Below are 26,722 nucleotides of genomic sequence, written 5' to 3'. Positions count from 1 at the left end.
CACCCTAGTACTTGTTAAGCTTCATGCACTATCAACGCAACCAAAAGTTTGAACTGATGGAAATGGCTAGGAAATCCACATATACACTTCAACACCCCCTCTCATGTGTGACGCGGGAAGTCAACACGTGAATATACTCAGAGGTATGGCTCAAGAGCCCTTTACATGGACACAAAGGGGGGAACATCAATTTTTTTAATAAATTATGAAAGCCAGGACTCGAACTTGAGACCTACGGCTCTGATACCATGGTAAGCTTCATGCAATAGCTAATGCAACATAAAGTCTGAACTGATGGAAAGGGTTAGGTAATCCACACTTCAACACTTGTAACGACACTTGTCTTAACACAAGTACATCTTTCCTCGACAGGAGAACCATGATGAACCGCCTCGTGCGTAACTAGGTTCATAGGGAATCCATATGGCAAAGGGGAATTCGCGTCACAAGGGACTTCTTGAACCTCCACTGTTAGCCCTTCGCCTCCATTTCCTCAGATTTGGTCCATTGGACAAAACACCCAAGTATCCTAGTCATGATCTTTGCACTTCCCATTAAATCCAGACCTGCTTTAGCCTTTGTAAAATTGCTTAGGGCATTGCCATGATAAGCTTTTTTGCAAACATTAAGGTTGTTGTGGCCTCACCATTGCTTGGGATTCAGGAAGGAATAGAAAGTCCTTGTGGTACCCTACCATTATTCCTCGTTGTTGCCTTCACTTAGAAAAGTGGTATCCCTAGGTATCCAATAGTGACACGGTAAGATGTATTGCATGGAAGCTCATTGTAAAGACCAAACTAAGTATAACAAGCAGATATGAGAGCCCTGTTGCGACCTAGGAGTCGACTTGGACATTGCAACGTGTTCATAAATCTAAAAATCAACAAGCAACCGTCAACCCTAAAAGGACTCCACCTTTAAGCTAAGCGTCCTAGAGCTAGAAAGGTGTCAACGGTCAACTCAAGACTTAGAAAGCAGAGGAAATTTGGTGTTGTTTCCCCTAGTTTTTGTGATGTATGTTTGGTGTTATAGGTGAAGAGCCTATAAACTTGAGCCGCCCAGAGGCCGGAACATCCTCCATGGTTGTCAGGGGTCAAGTCTCCCCACAAAGGAAGTAGCAATTACTCAAAACCCTTAGGAAAGGTCCCATATCGTCGATGGATTAACCGCAAGGAAGCTGTCGGTGATGTAGGACAAAACTTCAGCGACTGCTTTCTTGTTTCCCAAACTCACTTCCCGTGTCACCATCTCGCACATGAAGGCAACACAAGAGTCGTAAATCTATCATGGATTCCCAATGTCATTAAGGTCCCTCGGGGCATCATTTGCAACCCCGCTCGAGACAAGAAGTTGCCATAGTCTTCATACACGGACCGTAGTGACAGGTCAGTCGCCACCAAGGACCTCTTAGGGGAAAAGACAATCTCTACCGTACCAATGTTTTCCCTTTCCTAATGTGCCTCCTGGACCAACGCAACGCGACGCTTTTTACCACACAATGGCCAATCGACGCTCCATGAGTTGGGTGTGCGAGCCAAGCCAAACATTATCTTGCTCTCAGAAAAGCTACTTGGCCTTCAAATCTGACACCCCTTAGGTCGGCCCCATCTCGCCTTGACTTGCGAGACCCCAACAGAGACAGTTGTACATACGAGGAGGTTAATGTTTAACTAGCCAAGAAAAGTATCACCCTAGCACATGGTAAGGATGGCAAGCCATTTGTATCATCCACCTTGGTGGGAAGACCCGCATGTAAATCCTATAACCGGAGCTCGTCCTCATCTAGCCTTGATGAGCCTCCCAGCTATCCGAGTCAGACCTTATTGATCGGGTCACCGTTGGATTGTGGGAGGGATCACAATGTCATCGCCTCCAAAATGCTATCCACTGGAACCAGGGCTCCATAGGAAAAATAAGACCGAAGTCCACCAATGAAAGAGCATTAACCAAAAAAGGGGGATTACCGTTAGTTGGATTATCCCTTGTCTACCACTGCAAGGGTGCTTCAGAGGGAGCTTCGTGGGGTCAGGCTCATCCCTCCTCTTCCTCATTTCCGAGTTAGGGGTTTCTAGCCTCAGAACCCCTAAGCTCCCAGTGAGAAATCTCTCCTTGGTTTCGGCCAGTGCCAAGTGGTGGCAGTTGTGCGCCCGATATGCTCCAGCCATCGGGCCAAACATGGAGGGAACTCCACGCTTATCTGAATGATCAGATGTGCGTACAACTTGCTGTAGTGAAGGGTCGACTAAAAGTGGATCACTCGGTATGATGACGCTTGGTTGAGGCAAGTAAAACCTTATCAATCACAATGGATATCACTTCTTCATCGGAGAACTACGCAATCCTCATGTTGAAGTGTATATGTGGATTTTCTAACCCTTTTCATTAGTTCGGACTTTTGGTTGTGTTGGTTAGTGCAAAAAGCTTAACCTGGTATCAGAGCCTAAGGTCTTGAGTTCAAGTCCTGGCTTTCGTAGTTTATCCAAAAATTGTTGTTGCCCCCTTTGTGTCCATGTATAGGCCTCATGGGCCATACCTGTGAGTCTATCCACATGTCGACTTCCCGTGTCACACGTGAGAGGGTGTTGAAGTGTATATGTGGTTGCCTAGTTGCATTGGCTAGTGCATGAAGCTTAAGACCTCAAACATCGAAGGAAAATGTGGCGCCCCAAGAAGTCTCGGGTTACATCCTTGGCATGAAGATCTTTACTAGCAATAGTGGGGCGATAGAACATAGCTGCCCTAGGGAGGTAGGCCTGGAACTCTACTCGGGAATCTCGGTCAAGGAGCCTCCCTGAATTCGCCCCGACAATAAAATGACATTGACCACTAATTTGGCAGTGGGGGGCAACGTCTGGTGATGTAATCTCTATGTTGCTCCATGCAAACATGGAATGATGCGGTGTCAGACACCCTATCTGCGATGATTTTTTGCCTTCTGGAGCTGGAAGAAGTACCGCCACATGTCGAGGTTTGGCCTTACCCTAAGCCAAGCTTTACAAAGGTGCATGAAAAAGGCGAGCAGCGCCAAGGACAATGGGCTGAGGTGGGTAAGCTTGATTTGTTACCAGGCCAAGATACCCATGAAGGCATATGGCAGGATCAAAAGGCCCAACTGGCAGAATCTTTCAAATATGACCAATTTGTCAGGGTTATTCTGAGTAGAAGGCTCCCTAAGGGTAGAGCACTAGTGTATGGCCTTCTGCTCCTTCAGGAGGTGACCGTCCACCAACTCATGTAGCTACCTCTTGCTCAAGAGTCGACATTGTCCATGGGCCACTTACCACTCTGGCAGAGGGGCGAGGAGAAAAGGGGGTGGATAAACCTAAGGGAAAAGAGTCTCGGCAAGCAACCTCTTGTGGTTTCTTATAGCCCTCCCTGCACCGGTGATGGTTTAGATCGAAATACACCAAGGCCACTACCCAAAATTCGCACTAGCAAACGGAAGCAGTTTGAATGAACACCGTTCCTTGGTGAAGAACTCTTCGTTTTCCAACCTCAAATATCGTCTCCATACATTGGTCTTAATATTGGAGCAAAATTATGATTGGGGGTACGTGTTGAACCACAGAGGGTGAAGGGAACTACATAGATTGAGGCTCCCACTCTGTCGAGCCAGACGGGAAGATTCCGCAAGTGGGAGTGGACAATACTTTCCCCACCGCATCCACTAAGCATAACAATAGATTCATTTCATGTACTGGTGGGGTTACTCGGTGACTACATGTACCTAGTCTAAGTAGGATGCCTCAATGGCCTGCGTACCAAGTAACCAAAAGGGTGTCTGAAGATTCCAATGTCTTGCACCTCGTTGTGACCGAGCTGACACTTCAAAGGGATAAGGATGTGTGCACTAAGCTAGAGATTTTGGCAGTTATGAGAGATACACTCCCTATAACAGCGGGATCACATTATCTTATCGTATCCCTCAATGACAGCTATTACCATCGCCGGTAACCTATAAAGGGGGCGAGTGTCCCTTCATCAAAGATCATCATACTCCAGGAGAAACATGCATGTAATCTAGTTTTTCGTAAATTAGATATACATCATTTTAATCCCCTCATTGATCAATAAAGCTTAGTAGGCAGGATGTAGGACTTTTATCCATCTGGAGGCTTGAACCTGGGTAAAACCACCATGCCACCTTCATCGTAGATGAGATCCCTTCGGCACCACCTTTCTCCCTACTGTCTTCCACGACCTACAGTCGATTGTAAGATTGTCGACGTATTAATCATTGACAGACATAAATCCATCAAATAGTCAATGGTGTTAAGCAAATTTAATTGAATGTACTCCCACTAAAATCAATATTCCTCTATTGATAGAGTGACTCAAGACCTACAATTAACTAGTCTACTGGTGACCTTTTGCGCCACTACTAAAAGACAATTGAATTGGTAAGAAACACCTTGCTAATCATATCCCTATATGACTCGTTTTACTAGGTGGCATGTCTATGCCTCAACGCCAACCTTAATGTCTCAACGTCCTTAACTGTTATGATGACCTTGTCAAGTTAACAAATGCTATGGGTGTATTTCAACATGAACACATCTAATCAAGGAAAGTTAATGGCACCCTACATTTGTAGACCCACCATTAATTTAGAGGAGATGTGCAACGTAACTTTTAATTGGGAGGGCATGAGTTTTACTTGATACTATGTGAGGGTGCATAGGAGTAAAATAACAAGAATAAAATCCACCAGATCCAGATGATTGTGATATATAGTATGGCACCCTTATGGTGATCTCCATCGCCATGGTTCTGTTATCCATGATGATCTCCATCTTCATGGTCCATCTACAATGTGCCACCAAGTATTAATATAATTTGTTTCTCCTACCAGTTAGTAATAAATTACATAGCATTATGGAATCATTACAAGCCGACACGCAGGTCGTTAATACAATTAATGATAGCTCATTGGCTCCAGTCTGGGTCACATACTCATGACTCATAGGCCATGGAAAATTACATACACGCATCACATATATAATGGGCCATACTATACACAATAATCCTGCAAAAACAAGTTATAGATAGAATCGCATTATATTGTATTAAGTGAATCCACAACTCTTTAGAATGTCCTATGGTATAAAGGGTGCTTTCAAAAGGTGTTCAGAGGGGCATTAGTCCTTGCAAAGGTTGAAGGGGTAGTGCCCTCCCTTGCGGCATCCTGACTGCTGATTGTCGATTGGCGGGGTTTGACGAGGCAAAGCACATTGTGGGTGGTAACGCTCAAAACCTCAAAGAAAATGACAAATCCCATCGACCATGCCTATCTTCACTTGGTGAATCATATTTATTTATTTCATCATATATCGATTATTGTTTGATTCGACCATTCAATTGACTTTGCATGCAACTAGCTATGTTGTTTAAAACCAACTAAGATCCTTGGGAATCAACTTAGAGCCCAATCACATGATCACTATACATTGCTGACAAATCCATAAGCTAGTCTGATCTTGTTCAGATTCGACCAAACATGTCGATCTTCATGTGCACTAATTGAATTTACGTTTCGTAGTTTACATCGATGGCCAATCCAACTAGTGCGACTATATAGAGTCACAAACATAATTTAGTATCACGGATACCGGACCTCTAATCCATCCACGGACATCATGCATAATTTACTACATCGGCCAATACAAATAGTGTTATATACCCAAATCCAAAACTTAACAACATTGACTCTATAAGACCATTGTAGGAAAACGGGGTAGCCTGCATAATCTCGTACCAAACATGCCACTGCGCAATCCGAACAAGATGTAATTATAGATCACGAATTTACCACTAGACGTGCTAGCCCGTATCGTAAGTAGAGTCAATGTAACGTGTCGATGCGGTGTACTCGACTTAGTATCTTCTTCTCGCAGTTTCCTTGTAAGGTTCGTCCAAGCGTCAGATTTGCAACACCTCCAAGGCATCTACACATTCAGGGAGGAATGCCTTTGGTGACTTCAGGCGTTCGAGAAGTGGCAGCTTGGTTTCAAAAAGTCAAGATTTGGCTAACTCTAAAACATTTGCCCCTTCTCCTTATGTAGATGTCCCCATAATGGACTTCTACATTGGAGGCCCATAAAGACTCAATTTCCAATCTAATTCAGATCCTAATCCAAGTAAGGCTCCAACCCTTAAGTGTGCGACCCTATTCGTGCATGTTTGGACATGATCTAATGCTCCTATCACGGTGTGCCAACTCCCAAAACCGCACATAAAGATCATATCGAACAAACCTTCACAATGTTTCGTAGTTGCTACTCCCTTTATCTCCCGATATTGGTCAAGCTCGGGCTCGACCGCTCTTTCTTGATCATGTGACTAAAAATCCATTACTAGGTTAGCATTTTAATCTTAAGTAGCACGACCGTGCATTTTGGAATTCATTGACTCGAGGGCCAGCTATCTCTCTCATTGTAGACAGCAAAAAATCTCATCTTGATTGACCATGCCTCACAACATGCTATGTGACAAACAAGAAAAGCAACCTCTATAACTACTCAGTTATGGATTAGTGTTTTAGTCTCTAAGTAAGTCACTAAACATCACAAGTACATGCTACAATATCAGGTCTAAGGGCATAGCGTACTCACTGAAAGAGACAACTAGAAAGCACTCCCATTGTATCAAGTTGGGCTTTTCCAACCCCATGTTCCCTAACATGTGTTCATATTATTGGTTCGACATCTCTATGTCCATGACCGCGAAGGAGGGTCATCAAACAATACATGTGCTAGTCTAATGCTAATATGTATCTTCACATGAATTTTGACTAGGGACTAATTTAGAACAATCATTTAAGCATAGAGTATTACAAACAAGACACATATTTTCCAATCTATACAAATGATGTTATGCAAGCAACATTTAATAAATCATGGATACAATTAAATGTAATCATCTCTATGATTGTCTCTATGGCATATTCTAACATATCATCCACATAACACTCAAGTTTACCACAGACATATGTTATGCAATGCTACAAATTTTATAATCAATCGCAAAGAAAAGTTAGGTATGTCAGGTGAGTAGACATAAGTTCCAACTTCAGTATCCACAAAGTCAACACCAATTGTTGTTTGATCCAGCATCCCGTCATAACAAGCATGCCAACTAGTATATCCTTATACATACAACATTTCCAACAAAAAAGCGGTAGTATGAATACATTAACATCATTAATCAAGCACTTCATGCAATTAATTAGTGCATGCTTGTGTAACCCATTTTGTTAAAATACAATAACTCCATCATATGATTACCCAAGAAGCTAACAACATTGCTATATGAGTTCATAGTCATAACCTTAGCTAATCATTTTAATCTCCTTCAAGAATGTAACCCATATGCATTAAGCTTTCACATGAGCATATGCTCCCAGCTTAAAATTCTCCTTGCACCAATTCCAAAAGTTGATAATAATAATAAATAATAATAATAATAGATCTATCAAACACAATTATGCCAATTACTCATCGCAAGAAAATTTAGTCTATAAATTATTTAAAATGACAAGTTATCCATGGAAAAACCCATAATGAACATCCATGGGGAATATTTAGCATTGGAAAAAGGCATGAGCTAGCTATAGTGTGTCAAGACAAGGTCTCTCTTTGTGCCCTACCTTTGGCACTATGTTTTGGCTTTTACAACATTTTTGTCTCTATGTAGGCATAACCGATGAGGAAAGTTGATGATGCTTCACCTTTGGCGTTGTCACTTTACCTCTATATTAAAAGTGTCTACGTATCGCGTAATTAATAACGATAGGATGATGTCGCATCTTATCATAGATATTGTATAGACATGCAAGGTGGTACATATATCATTACTATCATCCAATTAGATCCACCTAAGCTCAATAAAACGGTGTTTACGTATAAGAAGTTTGCACTAGGGGTACTATTTCTATGTACTAGGTGTTATAAGTTTTGCGCTTGCCATTTGAACAAATGCATAGATGATGCTATGATAATTAAATGTTTTTGTCATACATTATAATATATATTGCAAAATGTTTTGGTTCATGTGAGATGAATATTTTTTTAATAAAATTGTGCATGCTGATACATACAAATTTCACCCGCAAAAAAATACATAAAAATTTAGAATTGTTTTATTAAATACTTGAAAGAAAGAATTGCAAATTTAGTACATAATTTGTATCAAGTAAACTTTACATTATGAATTGAGATTAAGGAAATATATCAGTAATTATTTGACCTTTAGTAACTTATTATTTTATAGAATGTCACTTTGGAGTCTTTTTCACAAACTTTGTTGGATTTTATTGAAAAGTAATGTCTTGGGCAAAGAGTGTATTATAATACCATGTCATGATGTGATTGCTGCTTGGTGATTTCTATGGTATTTTCTATTTCTAAAGTTTGATGGTTCATTTGCATTTCTCGGCCTGACTTGGTTTTAAAAGGTGTCATAGGAAATTCTACCTCGATAAATATTCTCTCAAGTGGGAATAGCTACAACAACTGGATTTACAAGAACTTTGCTTTCTATGGTGGTGATGGTGCCTACAATGATATACATATTATTATGTTTTACCAATATTATTTGTCCGCATGATTGTTTATACAGATACTTCAATTTATTTAGCCATTGTTCTTTTCTAAGCTTGCATATCACTTGAATATTGCTACCTTTTGAAAGCTTTTCTTTTTACTTGGTTGAAAGTAACTTTAGTGATACATACAAAAAAAATCATTATTCTACATCTTTTAAAGAGTCATCAAAGTGTATCTATGTTTTTTAAAGATGACCATAAAACAAATTTCTAATAAGATTTAACGAAACAGTCATCATATAAAAGAGAATATATGCTGGTGCACTAATGTTCATTTCCTTATCAAATTTCTGTTTAATATAAATAAATGTCGAATATTTCATGTATTTTTATGAATTTATAAATATATAGAATCTATTGATTTGCATGGACAAAGCTTTTATTAAGTTTGGCCACCAAGCCTACATGTTTAAAGCTAACTTTAGTCTTTTATGAGGATAAATTTCTCTTTTACGATATATTGTTTTGGTGAAATGCTATAGTATTCCTTAGCTATGGTATCAAACTATTTTCATATAATTTAGTGTAGAATTTCATCCAAACTCATGTTGTAATTTAACGAGACATTATGATGTTTAAAAAGGTGTACTTTTGGTCATTTAACTCATGTCTTGATTTAGGTTGTTAGTTTGACATATATATTGTAGTTTCAGTTAAACTCATATCTTGATCTAGGTTATTTAGTTCAAATTGTACCTTATGGCTAAATTCGTTCTTACACGCAGCCCCTCTACCAAATAATTTTATCTATAAGCAGAACCCATTGTCACATCTCATTTTTGTGTTCTCATTCATTTCCTCTCGAATGCTCTCCTATTCCTAACACTATAACCTTCGCTATTGGTGATGATTGTGGCATCCAAAAATATCTATGTTGAAACGACCTCTAATCACCCGAGTGTAGTCCTGGCCATCTCAGGCCCGGCCCTGTCGGCCCACCCAGGCCCGGCCCTAAAATCCAGGGCCTAGGCCCGATGGGCTTGTCCGTGGGCCGGGCTTGGGCCTGAGTTTTGAGCCCATCAACAGGGCCTGGACGGGCTTGGGCTTGGCATATTGGCATTTTAAGGAAGAGGCCCGGCCCATGGCCCTAAGCCCTAAGGGCTTTTCAGGGCTTTTTATGAGATGGGCCAGGCTTGGGCTTGAAAAGTAGGCCCGCTGGTAGGGCCTGGGAGGGCCTGGGCCTCAGTTTTCTGCCATGGGCTTTTTTAGGCCCGGCCCGGCCCGGCCCATGGCCAGATATACCCGAGTGTAGTCATCCATGTCAAGCATGGTTCCCTTCTTCTCAAGTCACCTAGTTTGGCCGCAGTCCTATTTTTGTTCTAGTTCTTGTATTTTAATATCCCATCCTTCGATGCTCAAGGGATCCACAATGGCTCTTCGTATAATAAGGTGAAGAGTTCCCTAAGTTGTAGCTTCCCATCTCGTCAAGGTTCCCCCTCTCTTCTCCAATTGTGCAATAAGCGAATCTCAACAACACATAGAATCGCTCTTGTCTCTCTTGAGGACCAAAAGGGTAAATTTGGAGAAAGATAGGTGAAGCGCAATACAAAGGGGCTCTCGCAGCAAGAGGCTTTGCTTTCACAATTTTCATCACCCAACTCAAGGGCTAGGGGTCATATTTATGGAAACCCATAAATATGACCGTTGGATGCCAAAAAAAGAAAAAAAAGGCTTGGAAGTTCTGAACATCACACTGAAAGTACCAAACAAGTTCAAAAGTTGAATAGTCATGGGGGGACAACTCCGAAAGTGTCCATAGCACTTGCAGGTACCAGATGGTCCGAAATCACCTTTGGAAGCCAACTACATGGAGGTGCCGGATGAAGATCATTCATAGGTGTCAGATGTTCAAAATAACTCTTGCTCAAAGGTATTTACCTAACAGTTCATCCTTTGAAAATGGCTTGGTGGAAAACGAATAGGTCACAGACCGGAGATTCCAAAAAACATCACTCAAATGTGCCAGAGCTATAGTGGAACTACACTGGTTGGAAAAACTTACTAGCTCGGAAGTTCCAAACATGGAAAACCCTTGGAGGTACCAGGCCTAAAAAGAGATATGCCTAAATGATGTGGTGCCTAGTAGTTATGGATAAGACTAAGTAGTTCCGAAAACAAAATGTGGAAACAACTACTTCGCTCAACAACTCTCTCAGATCACTAGGCTTGATAGTTTAAACCAATTGGTCCGAAGGTACCAGGAAAGTGGTTGAAATGAGATAATAAGAGCGGAAAAACGCGAGAGGTTGCTGCAAGATAGTGTATGTGCTCATTCGTAGTTCTAATGGGTGTGCCTCTATAGATAGTACGGTTGTCCTTAGATTCAAGTGGAATCTTGGATCCACTAAAATACGAGAGTATTACTAACTATTGAGCACTAGGCAAAATTCATTTTTGTAGTCACCAATTTTTTTCGACTTAGCATGGTGACATAATATGAAATTGTTGAATGAGTGGACCATGGCTCATGTACTGCTAGCCCAGACCCATATAAGAGATGTCTCGACCTAAGAGGAGGATGTACTCGACCCTGTCTGGATAGAAGCATCGCCAGTGCAATTGAGCTTGATTGACTGATATGTCTCTCCTCCAATCCCACGTGGTATCAGAGCGTGTGGCTTGTGGAGAAGGCGGTGATGGTGGTGTTGGATCTGGCGAGGCGGCAGGGTGCAGTGTCGAGGAGGGGCGAGTCCATGCGAGTTGCGTGCACTGTGGCGAGATTGTGCAGACACGGCGATGGCGGTGCTTAGTATTGATGATTTTCCCGATTTCCTCTTGATGGTTCTTGCCGCTCCAGGTTCCGGGCTCTCCGCGGCTTGGCAGAGGAGCGAGAGGTGGTGTTACTGTGGTGCTGGAGGCGACGAAGAGTTGCTGCTGATTGGAGGGGAGCAGGAGGCAGTGACTGTTGTGAGAGTTTATGTTGTTGTCTTGGAGTGTAGAGTAGGAGCTGGTGGTGTTGCTATTGCGTGCGGCTATTCAAGGAGGAAGGCTAGTTGTTATGCGGGGCTACATTGGAGGAACATGGCAGGTGGTTATGTTGTGGATATGTCAAACGACTTGGCGGAGGAGACCAAAATCATGGATTCAGTGTGGCCGGATGATGGATGTTCGTGTGGTGCAGAGAAAGGAGGAAGGCATAAAGGAGATGAAAGGATAGGAGGAGACCATGACCGTAAGAGGTTACATGTGATGGACCGGTGTGAGTTGTGCGAGGCATAGGAGGTGACGACAATTGGCGTTGGTTTGCTATGGACATGTGCAACAAGTATGTGGAAGTAAGTGTGCGCTTTGCTGCTTTCCCTTGGCGAAGTGTTGCAGACATTAGAGGATACATGCGATATTGAACAACATGATAGTCAAGAGGATACTAGTCCTCCAAGTTTGGCTCATTTTATATGTACAAATGAGGGCAACACTGAAAAGGCCACAATTGTTGTTGACAAAAATCTGGAATGGATACTAGACTTTGGTGCATCTCAACATGTTGCAGGTGACTTCACAGAATTTTAGTCATATGATCAGCAAACTCCCTCTCCAAGTAACACCCTATGTACAGGTGACAGGACATTGCAGACTGTTAAGGCTATTAGGATAGTTCAATGTACACCTAAAATTATGTGACCTGCAGTCCTACATGTGCTAGCCTTCTCAGTCAATTTGGTGTCTCTAAGTGCTCTAATCAACCAGAAGTACACTTGACAAAGGAATGTGCTAGATTCGTGACAGCTCGACTAGAAGGAGGATTGGGACTGGAATAAGGCGTATGGGACTGTTGTACATGTACCGTGAGAGCTTTTATCAGATGGGAAGCTTGGTGTTTGCGGCAGTTGTGGAAGAAAGAGGGTCCTCAATGATAAAAACATCACTTCAGAATGGCGCATGTATCCTTTGGTGAAATGCATAAGTTGTTTCTTGATGTAATGAATGGAGTAGACAAGAACAAGCTAAAGTGTGAATTGTGTGATAGCAAAACACACGAGGACGTCTTATGTAAGGGACTTAAACGTATATCCCAATTCATGTGTATTCACTCAGATGCGTGGACAAGTCATGTGGTGTCGGTTAGTGTTGTAAAGTATTGTGTGACCTTTATTGACTGCCATTCACGTATGTGATCGATTTGATGCATAACAACGATGAAACTTTCCAATGCTTCAAGAATTTTTATGCCTATGCGAAAAATAACTTCAATGTTCAGATACAAGTGATAAGAACTGATAATGATGTTGAGTAACGTGAACAACGTGTTTGGGACTTTCATAGCAGAGCAATGGATTTTGCATCAATCCTCATGTCCGGACACTCCTCCTCAGAAGTGGAGTGGAAGAAAGGAAGAATTGACATATTCTGGAGGTTCCCAATCACCGGTGTTTAATATGAATGTGCCGAAATTCTTGTGGAGTGATGTTGTGATGACTACGGCATACCAGATCAATCGCACATCATCAAGAGTATTGGGTAGTCACCTTCTGAGTTACTTCCTGGAAAGAATGATTTTGTGGTTACTCCCAAGCTGTTTGGTTGTTTCTTCTTTGTCAGGGATCACATGCCATCTGTGGACAAATTGGATCCACGGGTAGTCATGTGTATCTTCATTGGGTAGTTTTCTGGGCAGCGAGGCTACAAGTGTTGGACTCCTTCTGAATGGAGGACCTTTGTGAGCATGGATGTCATCTTTAGGGAATTTGAACCATTTTACGCCGAGAAAATTGATGTTAGTCGCTTGTTTGACAGTCTTGACTATACCCTGTCTCGTGTGATAGGTCAAGAGGGGGAGAGTGGTGGTAGTTGTGGTGGTGCCGATTCAGTGATGCATCAACCAATTGATAGTGATATTTCAATATAGCGAAGCGAGCAGCAATCTCAACAACTGATAATACCACCGAGTGGGGACCAGTTGTGACTGATGGGATGCTGGGGCAGGCGATGCTCCCACCCGGATCGGTAGTTTACCAAGGTGGATATCAGAGCCAACATGAGCAACTAAAGGTGTATTCACGGAAGCGAGGTGATGGTGTTGCACACTATGTTTTTAAGGCGACGCCTTACCGCCTTAGGGAGGGGGGGGCGCTTTGGCGCCTAGGCGACGCCTAGGCGGGCGCTTTGGACGCCTAGGCGCCCAAAGCGGTCGATTTTCCAAAGCGGAGGGGGAGCGCTTCGACGCCTAGGCGTCGCCTAGGCGTCGCCTTAGGGACGCTTTAAAAACATAGGTTGCACATAAGGGGGGGCAACTAGATCATCCAGAACTAAAGTTGTATTCCAGAGGCGAGGTGATGATGTTGCACATCAGGGGGGAACTAGATTAGCCATAGACAGAATAACGGGATAGTACGATGTGATTTGAATCTCCTTTGATGGGGATCAGGCTGAACATGAGTCAGTGACTACAAAAGGGTCAATTCATTTGCCAATTGCTTTGAGAAAAGGTATTCAAGCAAAAGTAGGGATACTAGAGGAATGGTAGGGTTTTTATGTCATTGATATTTGAAATTATGTCTCCTATGAAGCATTATGTCCAACCTACAAAGCATGTGTTGCTTCTCTTTTTAGATGAAAGGCATCGGCCCGACTTTATAAATAAAGCCAGCACGCAGTGTTCTCCAAACAAGCAGACGAACAATAACAGCAGCAGTACTGGTACATGGCTCCCAAGCGAAAACATGGCACGCAGGCCAGAATAAGAAAAGCACGCCAGCAGAGGGGACATACAAGTTTCACTCTCCTCCGGGTTTGTGTTGCGACAAGGAAGAAGCAGTAGCCCGAATCTTCGAAGTCATCAGATCAAAAGCCCTGTGGTCGACCTCCTTAGTCAATAATCTCCACTGCTGCAAGAACATGCAAGTTTTAAATAAGCAGTCAACAGGTTTAGCCGGGAAGGTGTGTTCAATAGTAAACTTTTTCTAGTAGTCCACAACGACCAACAGATCGCAGCAAACCCCACCCAGAAAACCCGTTTAGAGGTCCCCGAAAGGCCATTGGCTAGGCCCTAAGATCCGCGAAAGAGGAGGGGTTCCAAGACACGTGAAGCCAGGTCCTGATGCAACACCATACGAATTTGGCCAGGGCACACTGAAAGAAGATATGATCCGTGTCTTCGAGCGCACAACACAAAGCACATCTGTCAGAACCAGGGTCGTTCCGTTTACGAATCTGATCAGCTGCAGGCAGCCTTCCTCTAAACGCTTGCCAGAGGAAGATTTCTATCTTAGGAGGGATCCGTGAGTGCCAAATCGACTTAAATTTAGTAGTAGGAGAGCCTGAGACTAGTTTAGCATACAGGGAGTTCACAGAGAAGCGGTCAGCGGCAGAATGGGGCCAGACCACCGAGTCCTCCCCCTCCGAGAGCAAAGGGAAGTGGGCAACAAGGCACTGCCAGTCATCCAACTCTTCAGGAGACAGAGAGCGTCGAAGGGCCAGGTCCCAATTATTCTCGGAGAGCTCAGAGATAGAGATCTTCGGGTCCGGACAATAAGAAAAAAGAACCAGAAACGCCACCGCAAGAGTGGACTCCCCATACCACCAATCCAACCAAAATGAGGTAGATTTGCCATTACGGACGACAAATTTAACCAAGGATTGAAACACGGGCGCACTTTGATGAGATCTTTCCAAAATTGAGAGCCACCCGCCGAAGGAGCAGGCATGGGGCTAGACACAGGAAAATATTTAGCTTTGAGAATACTAAGCCACAAAGGGTGCTCTGGGGCAGTCATGATTTTCCACCACCACTTGATGATAAGGTACTTGTTCATAATCGATGTATCAATGATGCCCAGCCCCCAAGGCTCTTGGGTCTGCAAATAAGGTTCCACTTCACCAACCTATACTTGCGCTTGTTATCAGCCAAATTCCAATAGAAGGCACCCCTATGCTTGTCAAAACTCGTGTGAGTCCCTCCAGAGAGTAGATAGAAACCCATCAGGAACATGGGGAGGGAGGAGAGGCAAGCGTTGATATGGGCAAACTTGCCAACCCATCAGGAACATGTGTTGCTTCTCTTCAGCAAGTGTCTCTTCCAACTGATTGTAAGGTAGCAAAAGCAGATCGAAAGTGGCGAGCAACTATGATAGAGGAGATGGAGGCATGAACTCAGAACAAGACATGTGTACTAATACCTCTTGCAATAGAAAAGAAGGCAATTAGTTGCAAGTGGGTATACACTGTAAAGCAAAATGCAGAAGGAAGTGAAAAGGTACAAAGCAAGTCTTATGGCAAGGGGGTACAACCAGACCTACGACATTGACTATGACGAGACATTTGCCCCCATTAGCAAAGATGAACAATGTGAGGATTTGGTCTTCGTGCAGGGTGGTCTTTACATCAACTTGATGTGAAGAATGCTTTCTTGCATGGGGACCTGCAGGAGGAGGTATACATGGAGATCCCACCTGGGCTCTCTACTTCTGAGACTACTTGCAGGGTATGTAGGTTAAAGAAAGCTCTTTATGGTCTAAAATAGTCTCCGAGAGTATGGTTAGACAAGTTTAGATGTGTTGTCAATAATATGGTGCATGGGAAGAGAAATGATGATCATACACTGTTCTACAGAGATGAAAAGGGAAAATCACTATACTTGTTTTATATGTGGATGATATTATTATCACAGGGGATGAAAAAGAAGAAATAGCAAGGCTGAAAGAGTGTTTGGATAAGTCTTGAAGTCACAGATCTGGGCCGACTCAAATACTTCCTGGGCACAGAGGTCACCAGGTCTAGCAAGGGGATTGTGTTATCTCGAAGGAAGTATACTTTAGATCTCCTAAGCGATGTAGGAATGCTAAGATGTCGGCTCTCCTCAACTCCAATTGATCAAAACCACAAAGTGATGGCTTAGTCAAGAGAGCTAGTGGATAAGGAGAGGTATCAAAGATTGGTTGGGAGGTTGTTGTACTTATGCCATACACGCCCCGACGTTGCTGCGGAAGTGGTAAGCAGATGCATGGGTGAACCTAGGAGTGATCATCTTTAAGCAGTGCACATGATTATGACGTACTTGAACGGGATTGTTCTTTGAGGGTAACAAGCATCTCGTTGTGGATAGGTACTGTGATGCAAATTGGGTTGGTAAGTTTCATTCACTAGCCAATGCAACCAAAAGTGCGAACTGATGGAAGGACTAGGCAATCCACATATATACTTCAACACCTCCTCGCGTGTGACACAGGAAGTTAACATGCGAATAGACTCAAAGATATGGCTCAAGAGGCATATACTTAGACAAAGCGGGGGTGACAACAATTTTTGGATAAATAACAAAAGTGAGGACGTGAGCCCAAGACCTTAGGCTATGATACCATGTTAAGCTTCATGCAGCCAACACAACCAAAAGTCTGAACTGATGGAGAAGGCAAGGCAACTACATATACACTTCAACATGGGCAAGTTGCATAGATGAATGTAGATCAACCTTGGGATTTTGTTTCCGTGTTGGTTGGAACTTAGTATCATGAAGAAGGAACAAGTTGGTTTGTCTAGGTCAACTACCAAGGCTGAATATAGAGCTATTGTTCAAGGGCTAAGTGAGATGTTGTGGAACATAAATTTATTAGAAGAACTAAAGATATTAAAGACTAGTTGTGCGAATGTGTGGTATGATAACAAATCGGCAATCAACATAACAAAGAGTCCAGTGCAGCATGATACAACTAAGCATGTGGAACTAGACAAATTCTTCATCAAAGAAAAACTAGATGCTGGGATCATCAAGATAGAGCATGTGAGTTCAGGGCAACATAATGTAGACTGCTTCACAAAAGGATAAGGAACTAAAGAATGCAATTTGGCGTGTGACAGGATGGGAATGATAGATATGTATAGCCCGTCTTGAGGGGGTGTTGAATGAGTGGCCCATGGCCCACTACTGCTACACCAGGTGGCCCGTGCCCATATCAGAAAGGTGCTCGACCTAGAGGAGGATGTGCTCGACTCTATCTAGATAGAAGCACCACCAGTGTAATCGGGGTCGACTAACCGGTATGCCTCTCTAATCCCACAAAAATAGACTCAACAAAATAGTAAGTCCCCTTGGTTGTCTCACCATTAATCATGAAAACTCATTAGCTAGCTTAGATGCACTTTTCGTGTATTTTCTCATGTGCTGGCATTTATCTTTTAGAACAAACTTTCTTCATCCTTTTTCTCCTGCATATGTCCAACTGTAGCCAAGCATGCTAGAGACCCCTGGTGGGGCCACGAATGAAGAGCGACAAGGATTGGACTGCTACCAGTAAGGCCCTCCAACAGAAAACATGGACATCCTAATCCTGAAGCTAAACATGACGATTCTTCATCTCCTGATTGGTTATGGGAATTGCATTTATCTGGTTGGCCCCTCGGGTGAAGCCCTAACGTTGTGAAACACTAGAAACTAATAGAGCATTAGTATCTTCATCTATCTAAATGACATGAGGTGCTAACCCAAGTATGGCATCACATGCCTAAATACATCCCATTTCCCATTATTGGCCTTGACATTTGCGATGCACCTCGATGTCACTCCTTGATATTAAGATTCGTACTATGAGGTGTCTCTGAGCCAAAGGGCTCTAAAGTTCATGTCAAGAGGGTCAAAAGGCACTTAAATTTGTTGCTCACCTCTGGGTATGGAGACAGAGCATGAAAATTGCACCATTCCATTCAAGGGGGGGGGGGGTCACATTAAGCATAACCTTCAATTTATCAGACATACACTCTTATACTGATGGATATGTAGTAGAGACAATCTACTAGCAATAATGGTGGCCACTTGTAAAATAATTGGACCACCGCGATGCTCGTTACATGGGATCCCTTGATAGCATAAGTCCAATTAATACATCACCACATTCGTGCAAGCGCTCCCCACAATCATGCCTTGTTGCCATCTAATAAACAGTCAAAGGGTCCTAATGTTTTTGTGAGGGGATTTTAATGTCATCGTAGCTCTTGTCCACTGAATCATGGTATGGTCATATGGGAATCAAGGCTTCTTGAATAACGTAGCCCCCTTGCATTGGAGATTTTAAGGCATGGGCTCATGTTTTCTAGCATGGTATGTTATTGTTCTCATACTACGCTTATGATATTGTAATCATCTAGGTTGAAGAGAAAGTTGATGGTGGTATGTGTTCCAAAAGGTCACAGTGAAGAGTGGTAGATCGAGCCTATCTCAGTTCAAAGGTTGTTCCATGCTTCTTTTGTGTTAATAATGATAACCCAAGGATGAAGATTTATGTTGGATCCTATTGCGGATGCTTGAAAAAGGCGAACTCACTGCTCATTTCAAGAGCTTTCCGAACATAGGAGGTACCAACAAGACATAATAAGGGAAGGTTACCCTCTATTTTAGATGGAAATCGATCTCACGACAGAGAGAAGATATTGTGGCATGCTCATAAACTTTCGGGCAAATCCAACTTGGTTGCTTCTCATTTCTTCAAATTTTCTCCTAATCTTACAATAACATCAATAGTTTCAACGATGATTCTTTGAGAGGCTTTCCTTTGGAGGATCTTCAACTTTATGATGGGTGGCGAAATACTAGCTATGGCTTCTTACCACCTACTAATCTTAGAAGTGTTTCAATCAAATGTTTCTTCCAATTAGCTCTTGATGGTGGTTGGTCCAAAACATACTCCAATGCAATTGTTCCCACAAGTTCACTTGCCTTCTCCAATATAATTAAGCTAGTGATGCATGCATAGGAACTACGCGTAATTTCATGGTCACTTCAACATTAATTTAGTGTCACTAGTGACCTCTTAAGTGTGGAATCAGTCACATAACTTGTCCCTTTAAGACTCCTTTTGGGGTGTTCTCAAAGACTCTCCCTTGATAGCATGCTTCGTTGGCAACGATGCTTCCCTCATAGGGGCAATACAATCACGAGTCCTTCCTTGAGTGGTTAAAGTATCTCCACATGGGTTTGCTTTTCTTGTGGCTCACATTCATCCCGGATTTGCACAAATGAGTGACATAGAACAATCTCATGAGTCAACCACATCTGATGCAGTGGTATCCAATAGTTTTCTTGTGTTGTGGACTGTACACATCAAAGGCCAAGCTCATGCACCAACCCTTTTACACCTTTCAGGCAGTCTTACTCGGACTTTGTGAGTGCAAAGTGATTTCTCTAGGCAAGTCTCAAAACCTAGGGAGGCTTCCATGTTCATTGTCAACACAAGACATGCAGACATTTATAAAAGGTGAATCCTTTCAGCTCATTTCGAGGGACTGTCCAACACAGGAGGTACCAATAAGAGAAACGAAGGGGAGATTACCCAACATCGAGCTCACGACATAGACAAACTATTGTGGCATGCTCATAAACGTCAGGGAAACCCAACATGGTGGCTTACCATTTCTTCAACTTTTTTACTTCAATAGCCTCAATAGTTTATAGGATGATCCTTTGAGAGACTTCCCCTTGGAGGATCTTCAACGTTATGAGAATGTTGGGGTAGTTCCCATGGCTTCTTACCTCCCGCGAATCTTAGAAAGTAGCTCGAATGAAACATTTCTTTCAATCAACTCTTGATGGTGGTTTTATCTAAAACATACTCTGATGCAATTGTTACCACAAGTTCGCCTAGCCTCTTCCAATATGATTTCCTGCATGTATAGGAACTCATATTACTTGATGGTCGCTTCAAGACTCATTTAGTGTTACTGGTGACCTCTGAAGTGTGGAATTACCAATCACATAGCTTATCCATGTAAAACTCCTTTTGGGGTATACCAGGGGACTTCTCCCATCTCTACTTGTTATAGGGTGAGAAGTTTCTTCGGGGCAAGTTAATGACTTAAATATTACTTCACCATGGATCTTTTAGGGCGCTTTCACAAGAAGGTATGCTTGTAGTCATTAACATTTCTTGGAGTTAGGAACCCTTACCATATCAAGTGCATGGACTTCATATGAGAGTTGCAAATACTGTGGTTGTTCAAACCCTCGTGGTGCACCACACGATGTTGGTGTGCATGACCTAGGCAGGTATGCTAGACTCCACAAGCTTGCCTCATGAACAAGGTGCCCAATAAGTCTAGAGTCATTATGGTGATGTAGATGTGTTTGATAGCATATTTGTTGTGCGTCATACTGAAGTAGGAATATTGAGGATATCAACATATTCGACTGCATTTTTAATGTGATGCATCTTGAAGTTGTACCATCCATTTCGACTGACAATGGTCATCATGTAGGACTATTTCTTGAGCTATGTAGGGGCTTTCCTGGAGATCTAAGCTAAGTTTGGTGCCCGATCCGCCTCGGAGTATAGAAACCCCACCCACTATGAAGATAGATGCCCCCCTTTTGCTCGAATTGCCTACCACCATCTTGAGCTCACCGCATTGCACCCACGACGAATGGAGTGGGTAGATTGACAACCTATGTTTGTTACAATTTTGATAGTTCTACGAGGGAATGCTTGAAGCCCTATATTATCGATTATGCTTCTATTGGGAAAAGTGACTTCTCTTAGGTGGCTAAGAAAATATCTTGAACTTCTTAGAGTCAACCTCACCAGATCAACTAAATCTTACGTGGCTAAGAGGTCGGTTTTATTGAGGGTCCTAGTTTTCTTGTAGTTGTTCTAGCCCTCCTCCAAGGATGATGCAAACATTATGGAACCAAAGAAAAACATTGAGCGAGGGCTTGTGAAGATGACACACTCTAAAGTCTAAAAGGGAGACAATAATATTGTTCGAAAGGAATGTATATGTGGTTTAATTTCTCTTCTTATATGTGTTCTTACCTACATGCTTAGAAGGTATTTATGAACATCCTTACTAATCTTATCCATATAATGGTTCGTAGCTACAAACTTGATAGAAGTTTTAGCCGACGGGGGCAAGTAATACCATACATGTTGGGTATTGTACTCTAGGTCAAACATCTTTCCCAAAAGCCCAAACTCTTGGGCGAAGACTTGGAGAATGCCGAGGGGAAAACGTCTTCCGGGAGGTAAACAGCCTTCGGGCCTAAACCTAATCATATATCGGGCCGGGTTTAAGGCCGGGTTTGCCAAAGCCCGATCCTTAAACTACAAGCCTTAGCCTAGCCCAGAGCCCGAAAATATATCTTTTCTCAAACCCGAGCCCGGCCCAAAAAGTTGCGTGAAGCCGAAAGTCCTGACTGAACACTATTGTTTAGCCTACGCACGTGCAAGCCCGGCCTGATAATCACGAAAATGGAAGCCCAAGCCCATCCCAAATACTCTTTTGGCCGGTAAAATGAACCCAAACCCGGCCAAAAAGGCAAAGCCTGACCGGCCCAGCCCATTTTTTTGGGTCGGGCTCGGGCTGGGTCATTGGGCTGGGCTGTCCATCATCAGGTTTACTCGGGCCCAAGGAGGGGGCTTTTATAAGAGAAAAGTGGTACAAAAGTTTCTAAATTTACACTATGTAGCTATTGTTTGCACAGGTTGAGATATGATGAAACTACATGCAGGTCTTCACCAAATTATAAAAGAGAAAGAGTTGAATTCTATTTTACTGTTTCTCCTCAGTACTTACAATTTTTTTTTAAATCGCCTTTCAGAGTCTTACATGCAGGTCTTCACCAATTTTTTGTTGGAAAGGCATATATGCAGTCTTCACCAAATTCTAAAAGAGAAAGAGATGAATTCTATTTTACTTTTTGTCCTCAGTACTTAGTTTTTTTGTTTGAAGTCGCCTGTCAGAGTCTTACATGCAGGTCTTCACCAAATTTTTATTTGAAAGACCTATATGCAGTCTTCACCAAATTATAAAAGAGAAAGAGATTAATCATATTTTACTGTTTCTCCTGAGTACTTAGATATTTTTGTTTGAAATCGCCTGTCAGAGTCTTACAGCTTTAGTACAGTGAGTTTCCAAACGTTAATGTGGTACATTTGTTTTCAGCATCGAAGGTACATATGATCGCTATCAGAGATTTGCAGGAGCTGGAACGAACGTGAATGGAGGCGATGCAAGTAGCAACAATGTAAAATAATCTATAGCTTTTCTTATTGCATATCTTAGAGCTTGTTTAGGTGTGGAATATGCAACTGTCAAGTATCATGGTTCTATCAGTCTATATTTCTGAATTTGCCATGGAAGTATGATGTGCATGATGAAGTGTCTGTGATCAAGGATTATGTCACCTATGATGAAGTGTTTATAATCAAGGACCAGCAAAATGAATACAAATATAGGTTTTTTGGGTAGCTACTAGTTTATCCAAATAAGCCATTTATATTCTATAACCTAAGACTATAATTGTAATTACACCATTTTGAATCCATGGTATCCAAATTATATGATTGTTTATATACTTACATATCTCTGACACAATATTTTGGTTCGGGACCAGGATGGTGATCCTTCAAACATACAGTCAACGCTTAAAGAGATCGCTTCCTGGTAGCCCTTGAGACCTTTCATAATCTCTTCTAGTATGTTATTTACTGTGTTTTTCCACAAACTGATTGTGTGCAATCCTGCAGGTCTATTCAAAACAATGCTGATGTCTCAGATGCTAATAAGCTAGAGAAACTGGAGAAACTCCTGACAGATGCTTTGAGGAATACAAAATCCAAGAAGGTACACTTCAATGGCTCTATTGACACCTGTAATCAGGTTTTGTGTCAATGCATCAAGTCTCTGGTTCCTGTTGGTTTGCTCCATCAGAAAAATGGCTCTGTTTTCAGCTATTTTCACTAATTCAGTAGCTCACAGCTTTATCACTATCTTGGTTTCCAGTCTTGCTCTTGATGCCCTAACTAGACATAACTTAATTCCTACTGAACATATAATGTTATTATCTACTGATGTAGGGTATGCAGTTTCCATTTTTATTATCAATTCTACTATAGCAAAGTTAAATAAAGTACTTAGATCTTGAGATAATGGGCTGAATGTGTGTGCTATATTAGAGACTATGTGTTGGTAAATGATAGGTAGAGCAAAATAAGCTCACTGGATACTTCACTATGGATGTGACTGCCTTTGATAGTTTCATCGTAACTCAAAAGGAGTCAACTGCTAGTAGATTTTCTAAATTCAGCATAAGAACCTGTTTGGAATGGATGTATGGCATCGGTATTTAGCTCAAATCAGTGTACCCATGCCAAACAGGGCATAAAGGTTTGTGTGCTGCCCTTGATTGAGTAGAACTGTACTTGTGGATATGATCCAAGCAACAGACACACATATGCATAAAGAAATCTGACCTCGTGCCAAAGATAATGAAAACCTTGTGAGCAAGCTTTGTTTGGTAGGACTAAGTTAAGTATGAACATTCATGTGATGTCAAAACAGCAGATGCCAAAATATCTTCTGGCTATACTGGAATCAGGATACTCTTGAAGTTTACCATAAGCCAGTGACAAGTGGGTTCCTTTTCCATTTATCTGAGAATTGTCTAGGTTATTCCGTAGCATTAGTAAGCCGGTTTGCATTGCAGGCTGCCTGAAATGACAGAACAAAATGGAGACATCAGAATAGATCCCTGTCAGTTACCAGCAAATAGGAAACTAAGTTTTGAAACAGAACCTGGTTGGAGCGTTAAATCAACACAGAGACTATTTACAAGGCAATTTAGTGTACAAACTAAAAACAAAGACAAAATGGAGACATCAGAATAGATCCTCTGTATCCATGTACCAAGATTATTTACAAGCTTTGCTTTCTTATTTGGCTGGAGTGCAGATGTTGGTGCAACAAAATAGCGGCGCAAGCACGAGGGGTGGTGAGAACTCCAACGGTCCTAGGGGACAGAAGAAGCGAGGAAGGACCTGAGAGCAGTCATGTGATGTATCTGCATTTGGTACAAGCAATGCTCTGTTTCCTGATGCAACACTCTTCCCCAGTTGGGTATGAAAGAGTTGTCAGAGCTGCTGCTTGTAACGTGTATGGCAGTAAGGGCAAATTCAATAAAAGGCTAGTGGGTTGTTTTACCTTGTGCCTTGTTCGAGCTATATGTGATATTTATGTGAACCTATCAGTCTGTTGTCATCCTTCGCTATTCCTGTCGTATGGAACTGAATGGGAAATCAGTTTATGTGGATGCACCTTATATATAACCTAATGCACTTATTTGTGTCAGTAAGTGAAGGCTGGTTTGTGATCCCATAATGCTGATGTGAGATGAAATAAGTGGTTCCCCGAAAAAAAGAAGATGAAATAAGTGGGAGCCTTGCAATCCGTCAAAAAAGGTAGTAGCCTTCCTGGATGATGAGATGTGGACCTACCTTCTGTTGCATTTGCCGCTCCAGAATTTGCAGCCTCTTTGTTCTTTTCTCTTTGGGTCTACCAGATTGGGCTTTGGGCTGGGCCTCTTGATATTAGTGTTTTGCTGAATCTCGATGGACATGTTATGCAGAAAGCATGTTTTCGTTTATCTAGTGCGTTGAGGCAAGACAACAAAGTTCAGCTTTAATCCCGAAGAAATATGAGCAATGCCATTCTTCCCTTTTTTGAGGGAAAGAGCAACGTTATTCTTACACACTAGTTGTACAAAAATCATACGGACTGGTCCCATTTGCTGTCAGTTATTCCCTAGTTTTTTTTCAGGTGGTTACTGGTTCTCTCGCAGCATGTAAGTTTTCCGTAGAAGTTGTGCGTGGATTTGTGAAAAAAAGAATAATGCATAGAGTTGGCAATTTATTTCACAGATTTGCTAATTCTTAATTGACCTAGAATTAGTTGGATCGTCGAGTACCTTCCATCTGACACTGAGATTTGTGCAGATATTTATTTTTCTAAGCTCTAAAAACAAGCAGTTTATTTTTTTCACTAGATGAACAATTTTTAATAACACAAGCAGTTCATTTTTTACACTAGATGAACAATTTTTAGTAACACTGTAAATATTTTCGTGGATGTGCTTTAATTAATTTGTAAAACCGGCCGAGTAAGAAAACATTTCGAAGTGTACAGATCGGCCGTGTGAACATCGGGGAATGGAATAATACGGGCGAGCAAAACACACCTGACACGGTGCCGGCGCCGGCAATGGCGGCACGCCCATCTGCGAGCTCGACCACGTACGGTGCGGTCGCTGCACCGATTGCCTCGCCGGGACGGGACCGAACCGTGGATGCGCCGCGCCGTCCTCCTTCCTTCCTCTTGGCCTCGGGCAAGGACGCCCTCGCTCACGTGCGCTCTACTGCATCGCAACATATAGTCTGTGTCATACGGTAAATCCACAGAAGATCGACGCGCGTGAAAAGGTTGAGCTTTGTGGACGAACCCTTCATCTCATGCCGCGGCGATGGAAATCAAACCCCCGCTCGTGCATATCATGAAAAATCAACAACAGCACTTGTCCATGAGACGAGCAACAACATCAACCAAAGCAGCAGAGAACTCGAGCAGCAAAGAGACTGAAGGGCGGGAGAGGAGAAACTCGAGAAGAAGCAGCAGCAAATGGACGGGGAGAGAAGGGGGAAGGAGGCAGAGATAGATAGCAGCTCCAGGCCAAGGAAGGAAGCCGCGTCGTAATAAACAGGCAGCAGCTTGGGGCCTGGCGCCGGTCCGTGCCCACGCGCGCCTTGTCGCGTGGCGGGTCTCCGCGGTTGAAACGTCGGGCGCTGGTAGAGGCATACGTTTCGACCGGGCAGAGAGTCGAGTCACGCTGCCTGCCGGGGACATATGCGTCATATGCCCCGGGGTCACTGTGCGACGTCCCTTCCATATCGGGCATGTCCTCCCGCCGACAGGCCTTTCACCAAAAAGGCGAACTATCGACGGCGGCGGGTTGCCCCTTGGGCTGTGCCCCGGGTCAAGCAAGCAGCTACTACTTGGACTGACTGGACATGTAGTATTGAATGTTACAGGCAAAGGGAGACGCCGCACGAATCTTGGCAAGTTGGCATACAGGGGCAGCCATGCATGTGTGTGACTCGACTCGAAAAAGGGAAGCAAAGAACGAATTCGTAACGGGACCAAAGCAGCGTCAGCGAGCTTAATTAGCGGTGACTGTGGTCTGTGGACAACACGGCTGATCGATCTGCATGCGTGGTGCGGGCGAACCTGAGCGCGCGGACGTACGTCTCTGTCTCTGTGCTTCGCGCGCGGCGGTGCTCTGCTTCTTCCTGCCGGAGCGCGCGTGCGTGCGTCCGCGGCTGGCGCCCAACGCCGTGGTTCTGGCCAGCGCGCCGGCGTTACTCCTAGTGG

At 42.9% G+C, this 26,722-nt stretch overlaps 1 protein-coding gene and 1 long non-coding RNA gene across 2 annotated transcripts in view; one reads left to right on the top strand and one right to left on the bottom strand.

The window, feature by feature from the left end:
• LOC100037559 (MADS-box transcription factor 51) overlaps positions 1-24,702 on the top strand; it is a 36,394-nt gene extending 11,692 nt beyond the window's left edge. The window contains exons 2-5 of the mRNA XM_044486878.1: positions 22,466-22,547; positions 22,917-22,966; positions 23,050-23,146; positions 24,254-24,702. Of these exons, the coding sequence (XP_044342813.1) occupies positions 22,466-22,547; positions 22,917-22,966; positions 23,050-23,146; positions 24,254-24,343 (319 nt within the window). The 3' untranslated portion in view covers positions 24,344-24,702. The remainder of the gene's footprint in view (positions 1-22,465; positions 22,548-22,916; positions 22,967-23,049; positions 23,147-24,253) is intronic.
• LOC123063135 (uncharacterized) lies at positions 23,162-26,376 on the bottom strand. The gene is made up of 3 exons (XR_006430090.1): positions 25,797-26,376; positions 25,536-25,712; positions 23,162-24,013 (listed from the first exon to the last, which is right to left on the bottom strand). It is a non-coding gene; the product is annotated as an uncharacterized lncRNA (long non-coding RNA).
• Positions 26,377-26,722: the final 346 nt, after the last annotated feature.

Source organism: Triticum aestivum, chromosome 3A (assembly GCF_018294505.1).
Source record: "Triticum aestivum cultivar Chinese Spring chromosome 3A, IWGSC CS RefSeq v2.1, whole genome shotgun sequence".
Taxonomy (NCBI): Eukaryota; Viridiplantae; Streptophyta; class Magnoliopsida; order Poales; family Poaceae; genus Triticum; species Triticum aestivum.
The sequence above is the reverse complement of the archived record's forward strand: the minus strand, read 5'-3'. Positions and strand labels throughout refer to the sequence as shown.